The following is a 12,809-nucleotide window of genomic DNA, read 5'->3' on the forward strand; positions in this document are numbered from 1 at the left end:
GGTGTCGCCAGCTGGGGGGAGGGAGGGCAGCGTTCAAAATTTGCCAGGCGGTGATTTCTAGGTTCGGGGGGTTCATAGGGGCGCTGTTAGCGGTTGGGTTGGCGGTGGCATAATAGGCACAGGGGGCGCCGCCCGACACGGGAGCTGCAGAGAGGCGGGGAGGGAGGCTAGAGAGGCAGCGGATACAGCGGCTGTTGCGGGGAGGCAAGAGCCACTGCGAGTACCACTGCACTTACGGAGCACCCAAGGCGCTAGTAAACACGCTGCGCCTCATGCGCCGACCTGGTGCTGCTAACCTACTGGGAACGGCGAGTGGCTTGAGGCGCACTGTACGGGTCGAGGCGCACCTAACTCGCGCGTCGCGCTGAGCGTGCGCCTGTTGTTATGACCCGGCCTAGTCGCAGGCAGCTCGGCGAAACTCTTCCCGCCTGTGCGTGACGAGCAGCTCACACTGTATATCCCTGCATGCGGCCGCGGCTTGGCTCAGCGAAGTTAACTTACTGTACGTCCGTGTCCCGAATACGTAAGTTACAAAGCACATGAATTTTCTCGTCTTTTCTTTTGATGCATATCATAACGAAAAGCCCACGACGATTGCACCGGCCGACTCGCTCTTGGCGACGACGTGAAAGTAAGCATCATGCGACAAGAAACATGGCCTCACAAATTGCATCATCGATGTCCGGAAAGTCGTCCTCTCGTGGACTCCCATGTGGTAGCCGACATCGGCGGGATACCTGGACTGCAAGAGAGTGTACCTGAGACGGCGCCTCAAACACGCTGTCTGAAGTGGCCGTAAAAATAGGGCCAAGTAGATCCGCATTCTGACCGAGTAGAAGCTCCTGAAGCATTAGCTCGACCAGCCACAGAATGGAGCGCGCAGGCTTGACTTTAGCCGCATCTGAACGCCACCAGCCACTCGGCGAGGCGGGATTGATAGGCGAAAGGTACCTCCGTACCTTATCCGTACTTTTCAGCGCCTCAAACTGTGCAGCTCCAAGAGCTGTAGCCTAGAACGTGGCTTGAGTATCTTATCGATTCCAAGGTGGATCTCCTTATAATCTCGCCCACCTCCTTCGTAAGTTCCCAGGAACGTCCACTCTCTCATTGCACCTCACAACGACAACGTCGCCCATCCATCACCATGTCGGACCACGACAAAGGGCGCGTCGCCATCAAATTCGCCCCGGCACCCTTATACAAGAAGCCGCCTCCCCGTTCCGGCGCGTCGTCCACCCTCGGCAAGCGGCCGCGCCCCCATGCCTTTGGAGGCCATGATTCGGACTCGGACAACGACGAGCACCGCCACCACAGAGGACAGCACGAGTTCATCACGGGATTTGGCGTCGACGGCGCTGAGACGGAGCGCGAACGGAGAGACAAGGAGGCGGCGAGGAGGGAGTTTATCATCCAGAGGCAGCCGAACCGCGACTGGAGGACCGAGGTGAAAGCGCAGAAACGCGGCAAGAATCTGCTGCCGGAGGAAGCGAGGCAACAACAAAATGGCCATGTCGTCGAGAGGGAGCCTGCAGATCAAGACAAAGAAATTCAGTGGGGCTTGACGGTCAAGGAGAACAAGACAGAGGAGAACCATGACCGACCCGCCAGCAGCCCACGGGAAGAGAGCCCGGCGAAGCGAAACGGCCACAGCCAGCAGTATCCAACCCCCGCGCGCACCGCCGACGAAGAAGCCATGGACGCTCTTCTGGGACGCACCCCGACGGCCAAGAAAACCATTATCCAGCCCCCGCTCAACGAAGACGACGCCTACCGCCGCGACGCCGCGGCTGCCGGTGCCGAGTCCACGCTCGACGACTACGAGGCCATGCCCGTCGAGGAGTTTGGCGCCGCGCTGCTCCGCGGCATGGGTTGGAACGGTGAGCCGCGCGGTCCGAAGCCAAAGGAAGCGCGCCGACGGGCCAACCGCCTCGGCCTCGGCGCAAAGGAGCTCAAGGAGTCTGAGGACTTGGGCGGCTGGGACCAAAAGGGCGGCAAGAAGAAGCGGCCCCGACTGGACGAGTACCGCAGGGAGGAAAGCAGGCGCAAGGAGAGCCGGAGGAACGAGGACAGCTACAAGAGGGAGCGCGAGCGCGAGCGGGATGGGTATAGAGAGAGGGACAGGGAGAGGGATCGGCAGAGGGACCGTCATCGTGATCACGACCGCGACCGACGGCGTTGAGGGTGGGAAAAGGGCGCCAGCACTTGTTGCCCAGGCACGCTGCGTTTCTGGAAATGAGCGGGCGGTGTTGCATATAATCGGATTCACCCTTTCTCGAGGAGGTACGACACATCACGACCATGATTTGATTCGCTGGGACGGGTTTCTCCAGCAAGGAGTTGGGGCAAGATTTTGTATTCAAGGCATGAATGCTTCGGGGGTATATACAAGCTCACCCAAGGCGCCTGGACGTCTATAAATGCATACTCGTGTGCTGCCGTCTCGCTCTGCCTGCCGTCTCTTTATCAAATCGAACCAAGTGTGATGATGCGCTCTCGAGCCTCACTCATTCATCTTCTCGCACGCGCCCACGACCTCGTCGAGGTGCGTGCCAGCCTTCAGCTGCGCCAAACACTCCCGCGCAACGTCCACGTCCTCGAACATGAGCCCCATATCCATCCGCACGCGGTCGTACCGGCCGGCCAGCCCACGGCGCTGCTGATCGATGACTTTGCGCTTGAGCTGGCGCATGACGCGCCATCCAGCCACGACCTTGTCCTCGAGGCTGCTGGCGTCGCCGCCGAGCTCGCGCCGCTCACGCTGGCCCTGGGCGATGCGCGCACGGCGCACACGGGCCTGGGGCCGCCGCCGCCGCCGCTCGGCCTGCTTGACCAGGCCCTGCAGGGTGAAGCCGAGGGGGCTGACGACGGCCGACGTCGACTTGAGCACCAGGCCGCCAAGCCCCATGGCCGTGCCCTTTGCGAAGCCCGCCATGCCGCTGGCTCGGGCGCCGCGCAGGGGGAGGCGCACCACGCCCGTGACGCCGTCGTAGATGCCGTGCACCAGCTCCTTGCGCGACGCGATGAGGCCTGATCGGAAGCCTGTGATGCGCATTGGTCGTCGCACCGTGTCGTCCCCGTACAGACGCGGGGCGTTGTGGAAACCCTGAGCCAGCGCGAGCGTCAGGCCCGCGGGCGCCTTGGTGATGGCCCACGCCGTTTTCCCCACGCTGGTTGCGATGTCGCTGAGATACTTGTCCGGGCCGGGGCCGGTCATGGGGGCATCGGCGATGGTGTCCTGGGAATCTTCCGAGTGGCGTATGTTGGCGGCGGCGGCCTCGCCCTTGTGCTCTTTGTTTCGGCGGTGATTGCTTCGCCTCACGTGGATCCTCTTCTTGGCCGTCACGCCCAGTCGATAGGGCATGCCGCCGATGCCGCGAAGAATGCCCTTGGCCGTGCCCGTCAGCGAGCCCGCCACGCCCGTGACGGGCTCGCCGGGCCCTTCAAAGTCGTTCCACTCTGCGTGCCGCAGCAGCCGCAGCTTCTTCCAGCACAGCATTCCGCTGCCGACCAAGATGTCCGCCGCCAGCGGGCTCAGCCGCACGTGCGTGTCCTTGAGCCTCCACGCCGCGATCCGGTCCCGCAGGATGGAGCAGCGCATGCTGTTGGGCCCCTGCAGGTTGAGGTGGCTATGAACGGCCTTTACGGCGTTTTGCGCGCCGTCGCCGTCGCGCTCAATCGATGCCGCAATCGTGCCCGCGGCTTGCCTGGCGTCCTCAGTCAGGCAGTACTTGATGCCGTCGGCCAGCTTGTCGGCGTCCAGGTACTTGTATGGCACGGGCTCCGGTCCCGCGCCCGCGCTCGCAACCATGCTGCCCCAGAAATGCTGGTCACCGAAGAAGGGGACAATCATGGTCGGCAGCCCGCACTTGAGGGCGATTGCCGTGGTCCCGGCGCCACCGTGGATCACACACGCCTTGACCCTGGGGAAGAGCCAGTCGTGCGGCGTGTTGTCAAGGAGGAAGACGTTTTCGGGGGCGTGGTCGCCTCCAAAGCCGCCCCAGCCCTTGGACACCAAGGCGCGGACGCCCGCCTGTTTCACTGCCTCGAAAATCATGATGGTGAAGCGATCGGGATCGTCCACGACGATGGAGCCGAAGCCAATGTAGATGGGGGGCTCCCCTGCGTCCAGGAACTCTTCGAGGTCTTTTGGCGGCTTGAATGCCGAGGCCAGGTCGAGGAAGACGAACCCGGACACGTTGATTTCGTCTCCCCAGTCCTTTGGTTTGGGCACCAGGCTTGGGGACCACAGATACGTGAAGGGAACGTGTAGACGGTATGTCGCTCCCGGGGCCCAGATTGTCGACACAGGGTCCAGGCCAAGTGTCCTGACGCGAAAGTGGTTGACGAGGTCCCCGAGCCCCTGCCAGACCATCATCTCGACGAGCGGGTACGAGATGAAGTTTGTATAGCCCGGGTCCTTGTTTGACTTTTTGATGCTCGCCAGCGGATGCGGAAAGTCTTGAGTAGGGGTGTAGGGGAAAGTGAAGATGAGATGCAGCGGAATGCCCAGCGCCTCGGCGCAATGAATGTGTGCGAAGCTTGGCGGATTCGCAATGATGGCATCCGCAACAAAGTCGTCCTGGCCCTCGTCGCGGACCGCCTTGGGATCCTGGCCCTTTAGTTGCTCGCCGTCCGAGGCGTTGATGCAGGCCCTCCAAAAGCCCTCGAACATCTCGGCCATGGCATCTCTCCGCCTCCCAATCTCCCCGGCCCGGACCGTCTCGAGCGAGGGGATCATGCCCGGATTCTTGACCATGAAGGACATGAGCTCTGACGGGTCGCCGCCGACGGAGAAGAACTCGAGCCCCGAGTCCTTTTCGACAAAGTCGCGAAAGGCCGGGTGCGTGGCTATGCGCACGCGGTGCCCGTAGTCGTCCTTGAGGACCTTGCCGATGCGAAGAAACGGCTGCGCATCGCCGCGCGAGCCAATGACCATGATGACAATGTTGAGGCGGGGCTGGGGGTCGATGTTGGGCGCGGTGCGCGGCGAGGCCTCCTGATTCTCCCTGGGAGCGGACTCGGCGCTTGGTGTCTCCTTCATGCTCTTTGCCTTTGATATACTCTGACGAGCCGCGGTGCCAAGCGCCTTGGCAATGTAGCCCGTGTTTGCCGTCTCGTTGATGGTGATGCGAAGCCGACCGTCCTTTTTGATCTTGCCCGAGGTCTGGTAATTGGCATTGCCAACCGAGAAGCGGCGGTACCGCTGGCCGTGGTCCACCAGAGCCTCCTTTCTTTGCATCTTGCCCGAAAGGCTTTCGGTTCGGTTGCGGCCAAGCTTGCGGGCCCGGTCATTGTCACGCTGCTCGCCGGGCCCGTCCTCGGACGAGTTGGACGTCTCGGTGAGGCATCCTCGGAGGCTCCCATCGCGAGTTTCTCCGTTCAGGTCCGTCGTCCCATCTTCCTTGGCCGAGGGAAGCGACGGCGAGGACTGCGACGCGGCGCACCCGAGCGGCTCTGTAGTGCGCAGCTTGGTGCGGGCCGACGGGCTCGTCTGAGATCTCGCTCCGTCCAAGCAAGCTCCGGGCATGGTAGACTCCTCGGGGGAGTGGATAGGCGGCGGCACGCGCTTGGGATACACGACTTGGCCATCGGGCGACATGAGCAGCGACGCGTGCCGCGGCGAGTCGTTGTCCGGTCGATGCCCGTCTACAACGACGACGCCGCCGTCGGCCGGAGCCGCCTCGACATGTCCCATGACGACTGTTCTCGGATCGCAAACCGCGCGAAGGGAGCCGCTGACACGCCTTCTTCGTCGTCGCTGAGGCCCGCGAGATGGGATGTATTGGCTTTGTCGGATTGGCCGGGGCGAGGGATCAATATCCCGCGTAGCAGCAGCGACCGGCGGGGCCGTTGCCAAGTCAAGTAGAGTTATGTACGTATATGCATGCGTGGCGTGCATGCAGGCCATGTCGTGTCATATGCAGGCACCGGCGTGGTGTAGACTGTAGAATGCTGTCGAGTCTCTCCTTATGTATAGGTACTGTAAGCATCTTGACAAAGTGTGCGTGGTGGCCTGCAAGCTTTTCACAACAAGACGGCAGGAGGCATGCCAGATCGGATATCAAGGATGGCAATCACGGCATGACATCACCGCCGCAAAGCCTGGTTCCATCCGCCAGCAATGGATCCGCAGCCACATGTCTCGGCCTGTGGCGGTCGGCTCGCGCCGGCCAGCCCTCGCGTCACTCGGCCCCTGCACGTCCCATGTCGGAGGCCCAGACGGCTTTGAATCAATTTCGCCTCCCTTCCCAATCGCCATCCCTCATCCACATCGATTCCATCATCCGTTTGTTAAACCGACGCCCGTGACACGACGGCCCTTGACCGCCAGCCTTCCGACACTCGTACATACATGCTACATATTCACTGAAGAGGCACCCGTCCCAGCACGTCCGTCAGGATACCCAGCTGCATCAGACTGCCCGCGTCCGCGTCCACTCCCTCGACGCCCTCCTTCTCCACCATCGCCGACAGCCTCTTGGCCGCCTGCAGCAAGGGGTCGACGTACCGATGCTCAATGGCCGCCGCCATTCCTGCCGGCGCCAGGTCCCTGTACTCGTCACCCCCGTACAGAAACAGCGCAAAGTTGGCCACCTGCAGCAGCAACGGCGAGCTTTGCGTCCAAAACTCCAGCAGCGCCTCCCCGTCGGCGTCCGCCAGGTGCGTCAAGTCGGGAAACATGGTGTACTGGAGCGACTCCAGGCACTCGGGGCTGCTGAACCTGCCCTTGGACCCCGCCTTCTTTGCCGCCACCATTTCCTCGCGCAGCCACGAGACAGCGCACGCCTGTAGCGACGAAAACATGCAATTCTCCAGCAAGTCTTCCAAGATGGTGAGCCTGTCGTCCTCGTCCGGGTCCGTGTGCAGGACAATCCCCGCCATGACCGTCGCTGCATTGCGAACACGCAGGTTCGGATGGAAGACGGAGACAAGAGTCAACAGATGATGGTAGGCCATGAAGCCCGGCCCTGAGCCGTCGGCGCCTTTGCCTGTGCCTGAGCCTGCCGATATGCGTTTTTGACCATCGAGCCATATCGCAATGACAACGAGCGCTTCGATTGTGCCGGGATTGCTCGTGACCTGTGCCTGCGGATCCTCCTCGCCCAGGTATTTCTTCATCAGCAGGTGGTGGTCGGGGAACATGTACATGTCGGGTCTCGGCTGGTCTGCGTCGAAAACATCTCCGGCGAAGATGCAGTAGGCCAAGAGGCATAGCAAGCCACCCGTCGACAGCTTGATTTCCTCTGGCTTCTGGGGGTCGACGTCGGCAGATAAGGGATCTCTGCGGATCGGCCCTTGCAGAGCATCGTCGAGTCTGGGGAGGAAGCCATAGGGAAGGTCCAGATCGCCAGCGGCTGCCTGAGAGTGTGTCAGTAGCGCCCACGCGGGGGACGGGGTGTGAACTGACCACCAGCTGTCCGACCAGGGCATCCCTGGCCCGTAGCTCGTCTTGTTGCTTGAATGCTTGCATCATGGTGATTCTGCCGGGCACTATCCTCTCTGGATACGTAAACTCAAGAAGCCTCGAGGCCCATTCCAGGCCGTTGGAATTGACGTAGGCCTCGATGACACATGTGATGAAAGACTGAAGGAGACGCTTCATGGCTTCGGGCTCGTTTGCGTTTGGGGAATCGGAATGGTCAGCTTCTGGGTCTGGCGCACTGCTTGTCGAGTCGCCTTGCTGGAACGGCGTTTCCAGCAGGGTGCTCGACTGTCGGGTCGGCAGCGGCGGACGCTTCTGGCCCGACATGGAGCGGACGAGGGCGATGACGGCGGCGGTGGCCTCGGCGCTGGAGGGATCGTAGGAGCGGTAGACGGTTTCGAGAGTCGTGTGCAGGAAGCGCGAGGGTGCCTTGACCTGCAACCTCGAGTGAAGGATGCCGAGCATGCCGCAGAGCGTCACAAACGCCCTGTCCGCCTCGGCGCCCTCGTCCTCGGCGCCGGCAATGGCGTCCATGACCTGGAGCACCTTGAGGATGACTTCGCGGGGGTTGCCGAGGCGAGCAATGCTCCTGAGGCACTCGTCGCTGCCCGGCACGGCAATCAGCATCTCCACCAGGTCCCAGCCAATGTCGCCTGTGAGTTCGACATCTTCCAGTATCTCCTGAAGCGCGGGGAGGATATCGGGCGACAGAGACTTGTCGATGATTGTGAGGTAGGTGAAGCGGTCGGTGGCGGGAGGCTTGGACTCCTTGAGCCGCTGGATGGCTTGGTCGGCACTCGTCATCATACTGGCGACTTGGAGAGCCGGAGGCCTAGGCGGAGTTGCACGTGGCCAGCGGCAGCTCAGGGCGAGTGCGGAAAATCGGGAGACGGGAGGGAAGCTTCAACCCGTCGTCATCCGTGCTGGACTGCGTGGTTCGGAGAGTGACGATGAAGCTGGGCCTCGAGTGACGTGCCTCGGATGACGTAGGCGGCAAGCGCAAGTGGGAATGGGGCGCCGGTCGAGGGCGTCTCGAGCGTCTCGAGGGAGGCTCTGATGGTGAACTGATTCCAGAGTACGGATCGAAGGGTGGAATAGCCGCCACGGTTGGTAGCACGCAACAACGGTCAGCGAGCCAAGTCAAGTCAGTCAATGAAGTTACGGAGTATGCATTCATCGTCCCGGCAAGCAGCATCCCCGCCCGCTTTTGCTCCTGCCTCCACTGGACAGGGTACTAAGCAGGTACCTCGCGACGCCTCATTGCTGGCAGCGAACGACGGCACCAAGCCTCCCGGACTGGCCATTGTTTGAGGTACCCACTGGTTTCCCATCCCAACCCTGCCGTTGATGCCTGCACAGCCGCAGTACCTCAGGTACCTGATACGGAGTACTCCGTTACAGGAGGGTGCAGTGGAATCTCTGGCTGCCCGCACCTGACTGTACGTAGCCGGTTCGGCAGATGGCAAACGCCCGAAAGTGCCTGCCCGGGTAATTACGTCGTACGTGTTCATACAAGGGCGCCTTGGACAAACAGAAATCAAGCCGTCATCTTCAGACTCCGTCGACCCAAAATCGGCTGCAGTTGGAGCCTTGCGTGGATAGCCAGATACACGAGTCCGGCACAGAACCCTTGGAGCATAATGTGCGCGCCCGCCGAAACCAGTCATCTGTCCACCATCCCGAAACGCCGTCAGCCTCCCCCGCCATCCCAAAGCCATGCGATACAAACGACTGCGAACCTTCAAGGAACTGGCTAGGACAGTCCAGGACAGTCGAGGGAATTGCCCTAGTCGCCCAGGATAGATCGGTTGTGCCAAGTAGGGGAAACAAGTAACATGAAAGAGAAGAAATGGGGATGCAAGAGAAACCCAGGCAAAAGCTTCACACCCTCGATGTGGACCGCGTGCCTTTGCCCGTGTTTCGCTCCCACGGCCATTGGCCCCGCTCATCTTGTCCATTGCGACGTCGCCAATTCAAGGCCTCGGCCACCGACATTGGCTCCCCTATTGGCATTAGCTGTGGGTGAGCATGATACGGCAACACGTTGTTCAGCGCCTTCTTGCTCATGCGCTTGTCCTTTGGCGGCGCCGCGGCATCGACCTTTCTGAAGCCCTTGACAATCTCTCGCAACTCGTCGTCATTCGCCACTTGGGCCTTGATAAAGGCCAGGCTGTCACCCGACGCTTCCTGCATGGCCTGCATCACCGGCATGCGGGGGACGTATTCGATGCCGTCCAGCTGAGGCGCATTTTTCGCACCGGGCACCACTGCCGGATCCAGCATGGCCTCGTGGCCCATGTCCAGCAGCGTCTTAATGTCCAAGCTCTCGCCCGGGGCAATCGGCGTCGTGTGGCTCGGCGTCACGCACTCCATATCGACTTCTTTGCGCAGGACGTGGTCAATGTCCACGGCGGAGAAATAGGCGCAAGACTGGGGCAGGTCGTCGATACCCGCCTGCTGTGCAAACATGGCTCGTGTCCAGACGTTGGCCACTTGGAGAGCCATCGCAGCCCTGTACTTGTCTTCGTCTTTGACCAGATAGCGGATCTCGTCATGCACCGTAATGGCCAGTCGGGCTTCAAGCTTGTACCGCCGGATGAGATAGTTCATCGACACAATCAGGAGGTGGAGGTAGTCGACGCCCGACGACTGGATCGCCCAATTGATGCGCGATGTCAAGTACCCGCCCTTGCCGATGAAGCGGCTCATGAGCGCCTCGGTGATTCCGGCGCCCAGCACCGGCGTCCGGGGCCTTTCCTGCTCAGCAAACTCCTCCAGCTTGTTGAACACAAATGACTCTGTTCCGCCGCGCCAGAATGGTCGCTTGTAGAGGGTCCGCCGCGCCGTCTTGGTCCCCTTGGTGTTGGCGTACAGCCTCGACGCCGTCTCCATGGTTTCCTTTTCCGACAGCCCAGGGTTGAACTGTCGAAGAAGCGTTGCGGCAAACTTGAGCCCCGCTCCGTAAATGCGCCCGTAGTTGAAGACTTTGGCGTCGTTTCTGGAAATGCCCAGGATGGACGCCGTTCGTGAGTGCAGGTCTGTGCCGGCAGCCTTGGTGCCCTCCAAAGTCATGAAACCGACGGCATTGCCGCCGTGGAGTTTGAAGGTCGCGTCGCCCACAAGGCTGGCAATCCACAGTTCCTGCGAATCGACGTCGGCGCCGACAAAGCAGTAGCCTTCCGGGGCCTTGACCATGGCCTTGAGCTCGGAGCCCACGCGGTTCTTCTTGGCATTGCTTGCGGTGAGCCACGTGTTTTCCACCGCTCTCCTGGTGATGGTGCCCATGGGGATGATCTGTGGCAGAATGAACCCCTTGGTCTCGGCTGCAGTCTTCTTCTTCCGGCCTCTCTTGGGCTTGGGCTTGGGCAAGTCGTCCTCGTAGACAACCATCTGAGACATGATGCGGTCCCGAGCACTGATCCAGTACGAGCACGAAGCGTTCATCTCCAATGCTTCCTTAGCATAAGGGTACGCGGATGACAGGGTTCCCTTCTCAAAGTAGGCCAGATAGCCCTTTGCCATGGGATTGGCACACCGGGCAGCCGGCCCGTCCTTGTGAGGAAGCTTGAAGTAAGCGTGGTCTCTATCGTCGCGCAACGCAGCATCTGTTTCGTCGAAAACACACGCCGTCATCTGCGCCAGTGTATACTTGGTCGATTCGGCCCGCGGTACTCTGAATGTCCAGCCGTACTTGTCAGACCAAAACATGGGATGGTTGTCCCATGACATTTTCAGGAGCAAGGGCGCAATGCGGGTTCGCACGGTGATGCCGATGGGCGCGTCGTTCTTGGCGAAGAGGTTTTTATACCACGTGGGCATCCCAGGCATCTTTTGCCGCGCCGCCGGCCTCGGCGGATCGTCCTTGCGCTTGCCCTTTACCATGCGCACCTCCTGGCTAGACCAGTCGAGTTGCTTCATCCAAGGGTCACTCGCCCATTTTTCTGGGTCGTCTTTCAACTCGAGCGCCTTGGCGGTGAGACCAACCAGCCTCTCTCGAACGGCGTCAGAGAGCTTGTTGTAAGTTGCTTCTGCGTTGGCAATGTACATGTCCCAGGTCCGGTCGACCGGGAGGATGACGGAGGAAAGGTGTCGGAGTGCAGCGAAACTGACCGGGTGTGGGCAGACGTCGAGAAAGTTGGGAAAGACAATCTGATAGATGCGATGCGTGATGGAGACATCGGCAGCACAGTAGTCCATGAGCGAATCAAGATCAGCCAAGACGCCCTCGCGGTCCAGTTGCCCAAAATCATCACGCTTGGCCTTGTCGATGGAGACGTCGAGGTGAAACTTGGCGACATCCCGCAACGAGTTGATGGAGCTTCGTTCCACCCAGAGCTCTTCTTCCTCGTTCATGCTCCTGTTGCTCAAAAGTTCGGCGAGCTCATTGTCCGGTGTCTGGGCGACCACTCTTTCTCGCAGCTCGCGATTCTTTCTGTGTTTCAACCAAGTTGGTCGCTGTTGCGAGCACATGCCGTTGACTGCCACGTGGAGCGACATGGTGTCGAGAAAGGCATTTCTGGACTGCTTGAGGTCGTACTCCTCCAAGACTCTTGCTCTGTCGTAGCCAACGTTGTGCCCAACAATGATGCGTTCCTTGGTCGGGTCGCCCAGGGGAATCAGTTGGCGGTCATTCTGGGACTCGCCAAGTAGCCAGGGAGATAGCCAAGCATACCAGGCCTCGGGACTAGCTGCGCACGCCATGACGGAGAAGGGGCTCTCCTTCCACAGTGTCTCGGTATCGAAGCAGAGCATATCCTCATCCGGCGCGTCGACGGCCTCTGTGCGACCGTCGGGATAATACTTGATCCAGCCGCTCCGCCGTACCCATTTTCGAGGTTTTGGCGGAATGCTGGAGCGAACGAATTGCTTCGCAAGGGTCAGGTACGGCTCTGCGCAGTCTGTTCCGAGCTTGTGAAAGTGTTCGTCGAGGGTTCGGCCTTGCAGCGGGGGGAGGTCAAAGGCGATGGGATCCGAGTCATCGGCGGTCTTTCCGAGCAAGTCGTGCCGTCTCAGGTGGTCCTTTGACAGCTTGACGAGCTCTTCGGGAGGGGGCTTGTTGCCGTCGGGGAATATCTGGTTGAAGACGTGAGAGCTCAGCTGCTGCACGCCAATCTCACTGAAGCGCGACTGGGATGCAACTAGGTGCCACGATGTTAGCGGATCCATGGGTGACAGCGGAGGCGAAAGGACGTGGAACACACTCGCGAGGCTTCCTCGACTCTTCGCAATTGCGCCTTTGGTGACATCGGCCAGCCAGCGCACATGCGCCCTCCTGGCGTGGCGACGCCATGCCTGGTGGCGGGCTATGCGGACGAAGCTTGACGTCGCGGCATGCTGGATATGACCAGCGGCGGGAGCGAGAGCATTCATGTGCGAGAGTGTCACA

General features: G+C 60.9%; 4 protein-coding genes across 4 annotated transcripts; 1 reads left to right on the top strand and 3 right to left on the bottom strand.

Annotated features, from left to right (window-relative positions):
* Positions 1-1,144: 1,144 nt before the first annotated feature.
* Positions 1,145-2,179, top strand: HRG_09558 (g-patch domain-containing protein; the record flags this gene model as incomplete). The annotated part of the gene is made up of 1 exon (XM_044868029.1): positions 1,145-2,179. The coding sequence occupies one exon, from the start codon at positions 1,145-1,147 to the stop codon at positions 2,177-2,179; it is 1,035 nt and encodes a 344-aa protein (XP_044716610.1).
* Positions 2,180-2,500: 321 nt separating this feature from the next.
* On the bottom strand, positions 2,501-5,527 carry HRG_09559 (UDP-glucoronosyl and UDP-glucosyl transferase domain-containing protein; the record flags this gene model as incomplete). The annotated part of the gene is made up of 1 exon (XM_044868030.1): positions 2,501-5,527. One exon carries the CDS (start codon positions 5,525-5,527, stop codon positions 2,501-2,503), a length of 3,027 nt encoding a protein of 1,008 aa, XP_044716611.1.
* An 836-nt stretch (positions 5,528-6,363) lies between these two features.
* On the bottom strand, positions 6,364-8,230 carry HRG_09560 (yap-binding protein; the record flags this gene model as incomplete). Its single annotated transcript, XM_044868031.1, has 2 exons — positions 6,364-7,359; positions 7,409-8,230. 2 exons carry the CDS (start codon positions 8,228-8,230, stop codon positions 6,364-6,366), a joined length of 1,818 nt encoding a protein of 605 aa, XP_044716612.1.
* Positions 8,231-9,304: 1,074 nt separating this feature from the next.
* On the bottom strand, positions 9,305-12,793 carry HRG_09561 (DNA polymerase family A domain-containing protein; the record flags this gene model as incomplete). Its single annotated transcript, XM_044868032.1, has 3 exons — positions 9,305-10,838; positions 10,896-12,561; positions 12,625-12,793. 3 exons carry the CDS (start codon positions 12,791-12,793, stop codon positions 9,305-9,307), a joined length of 3,369 nt encoding a protein of 1,122 aa, XP_044716613.1.
* Between the last annotated feature and the right edge of the window lie 16 nt (positions 12,794-12,809).

Source organism: Hirsutella rhossiliensis, assembly GCF_020360975.1.
Source record: "Hirsutella rhossiliensis strain HR02 chromosome Unknown scaffold00013, whole genome shotgun sequence".
Classification (NCBI taxonomy): domain Eukaryota; kingdom Fungi; phylum Ascomycota; class Sordariomycetes; order Hypocreales; family Ophiocordycipitaceae; genus Hirsutella; species Hirsutella rhossiliensis.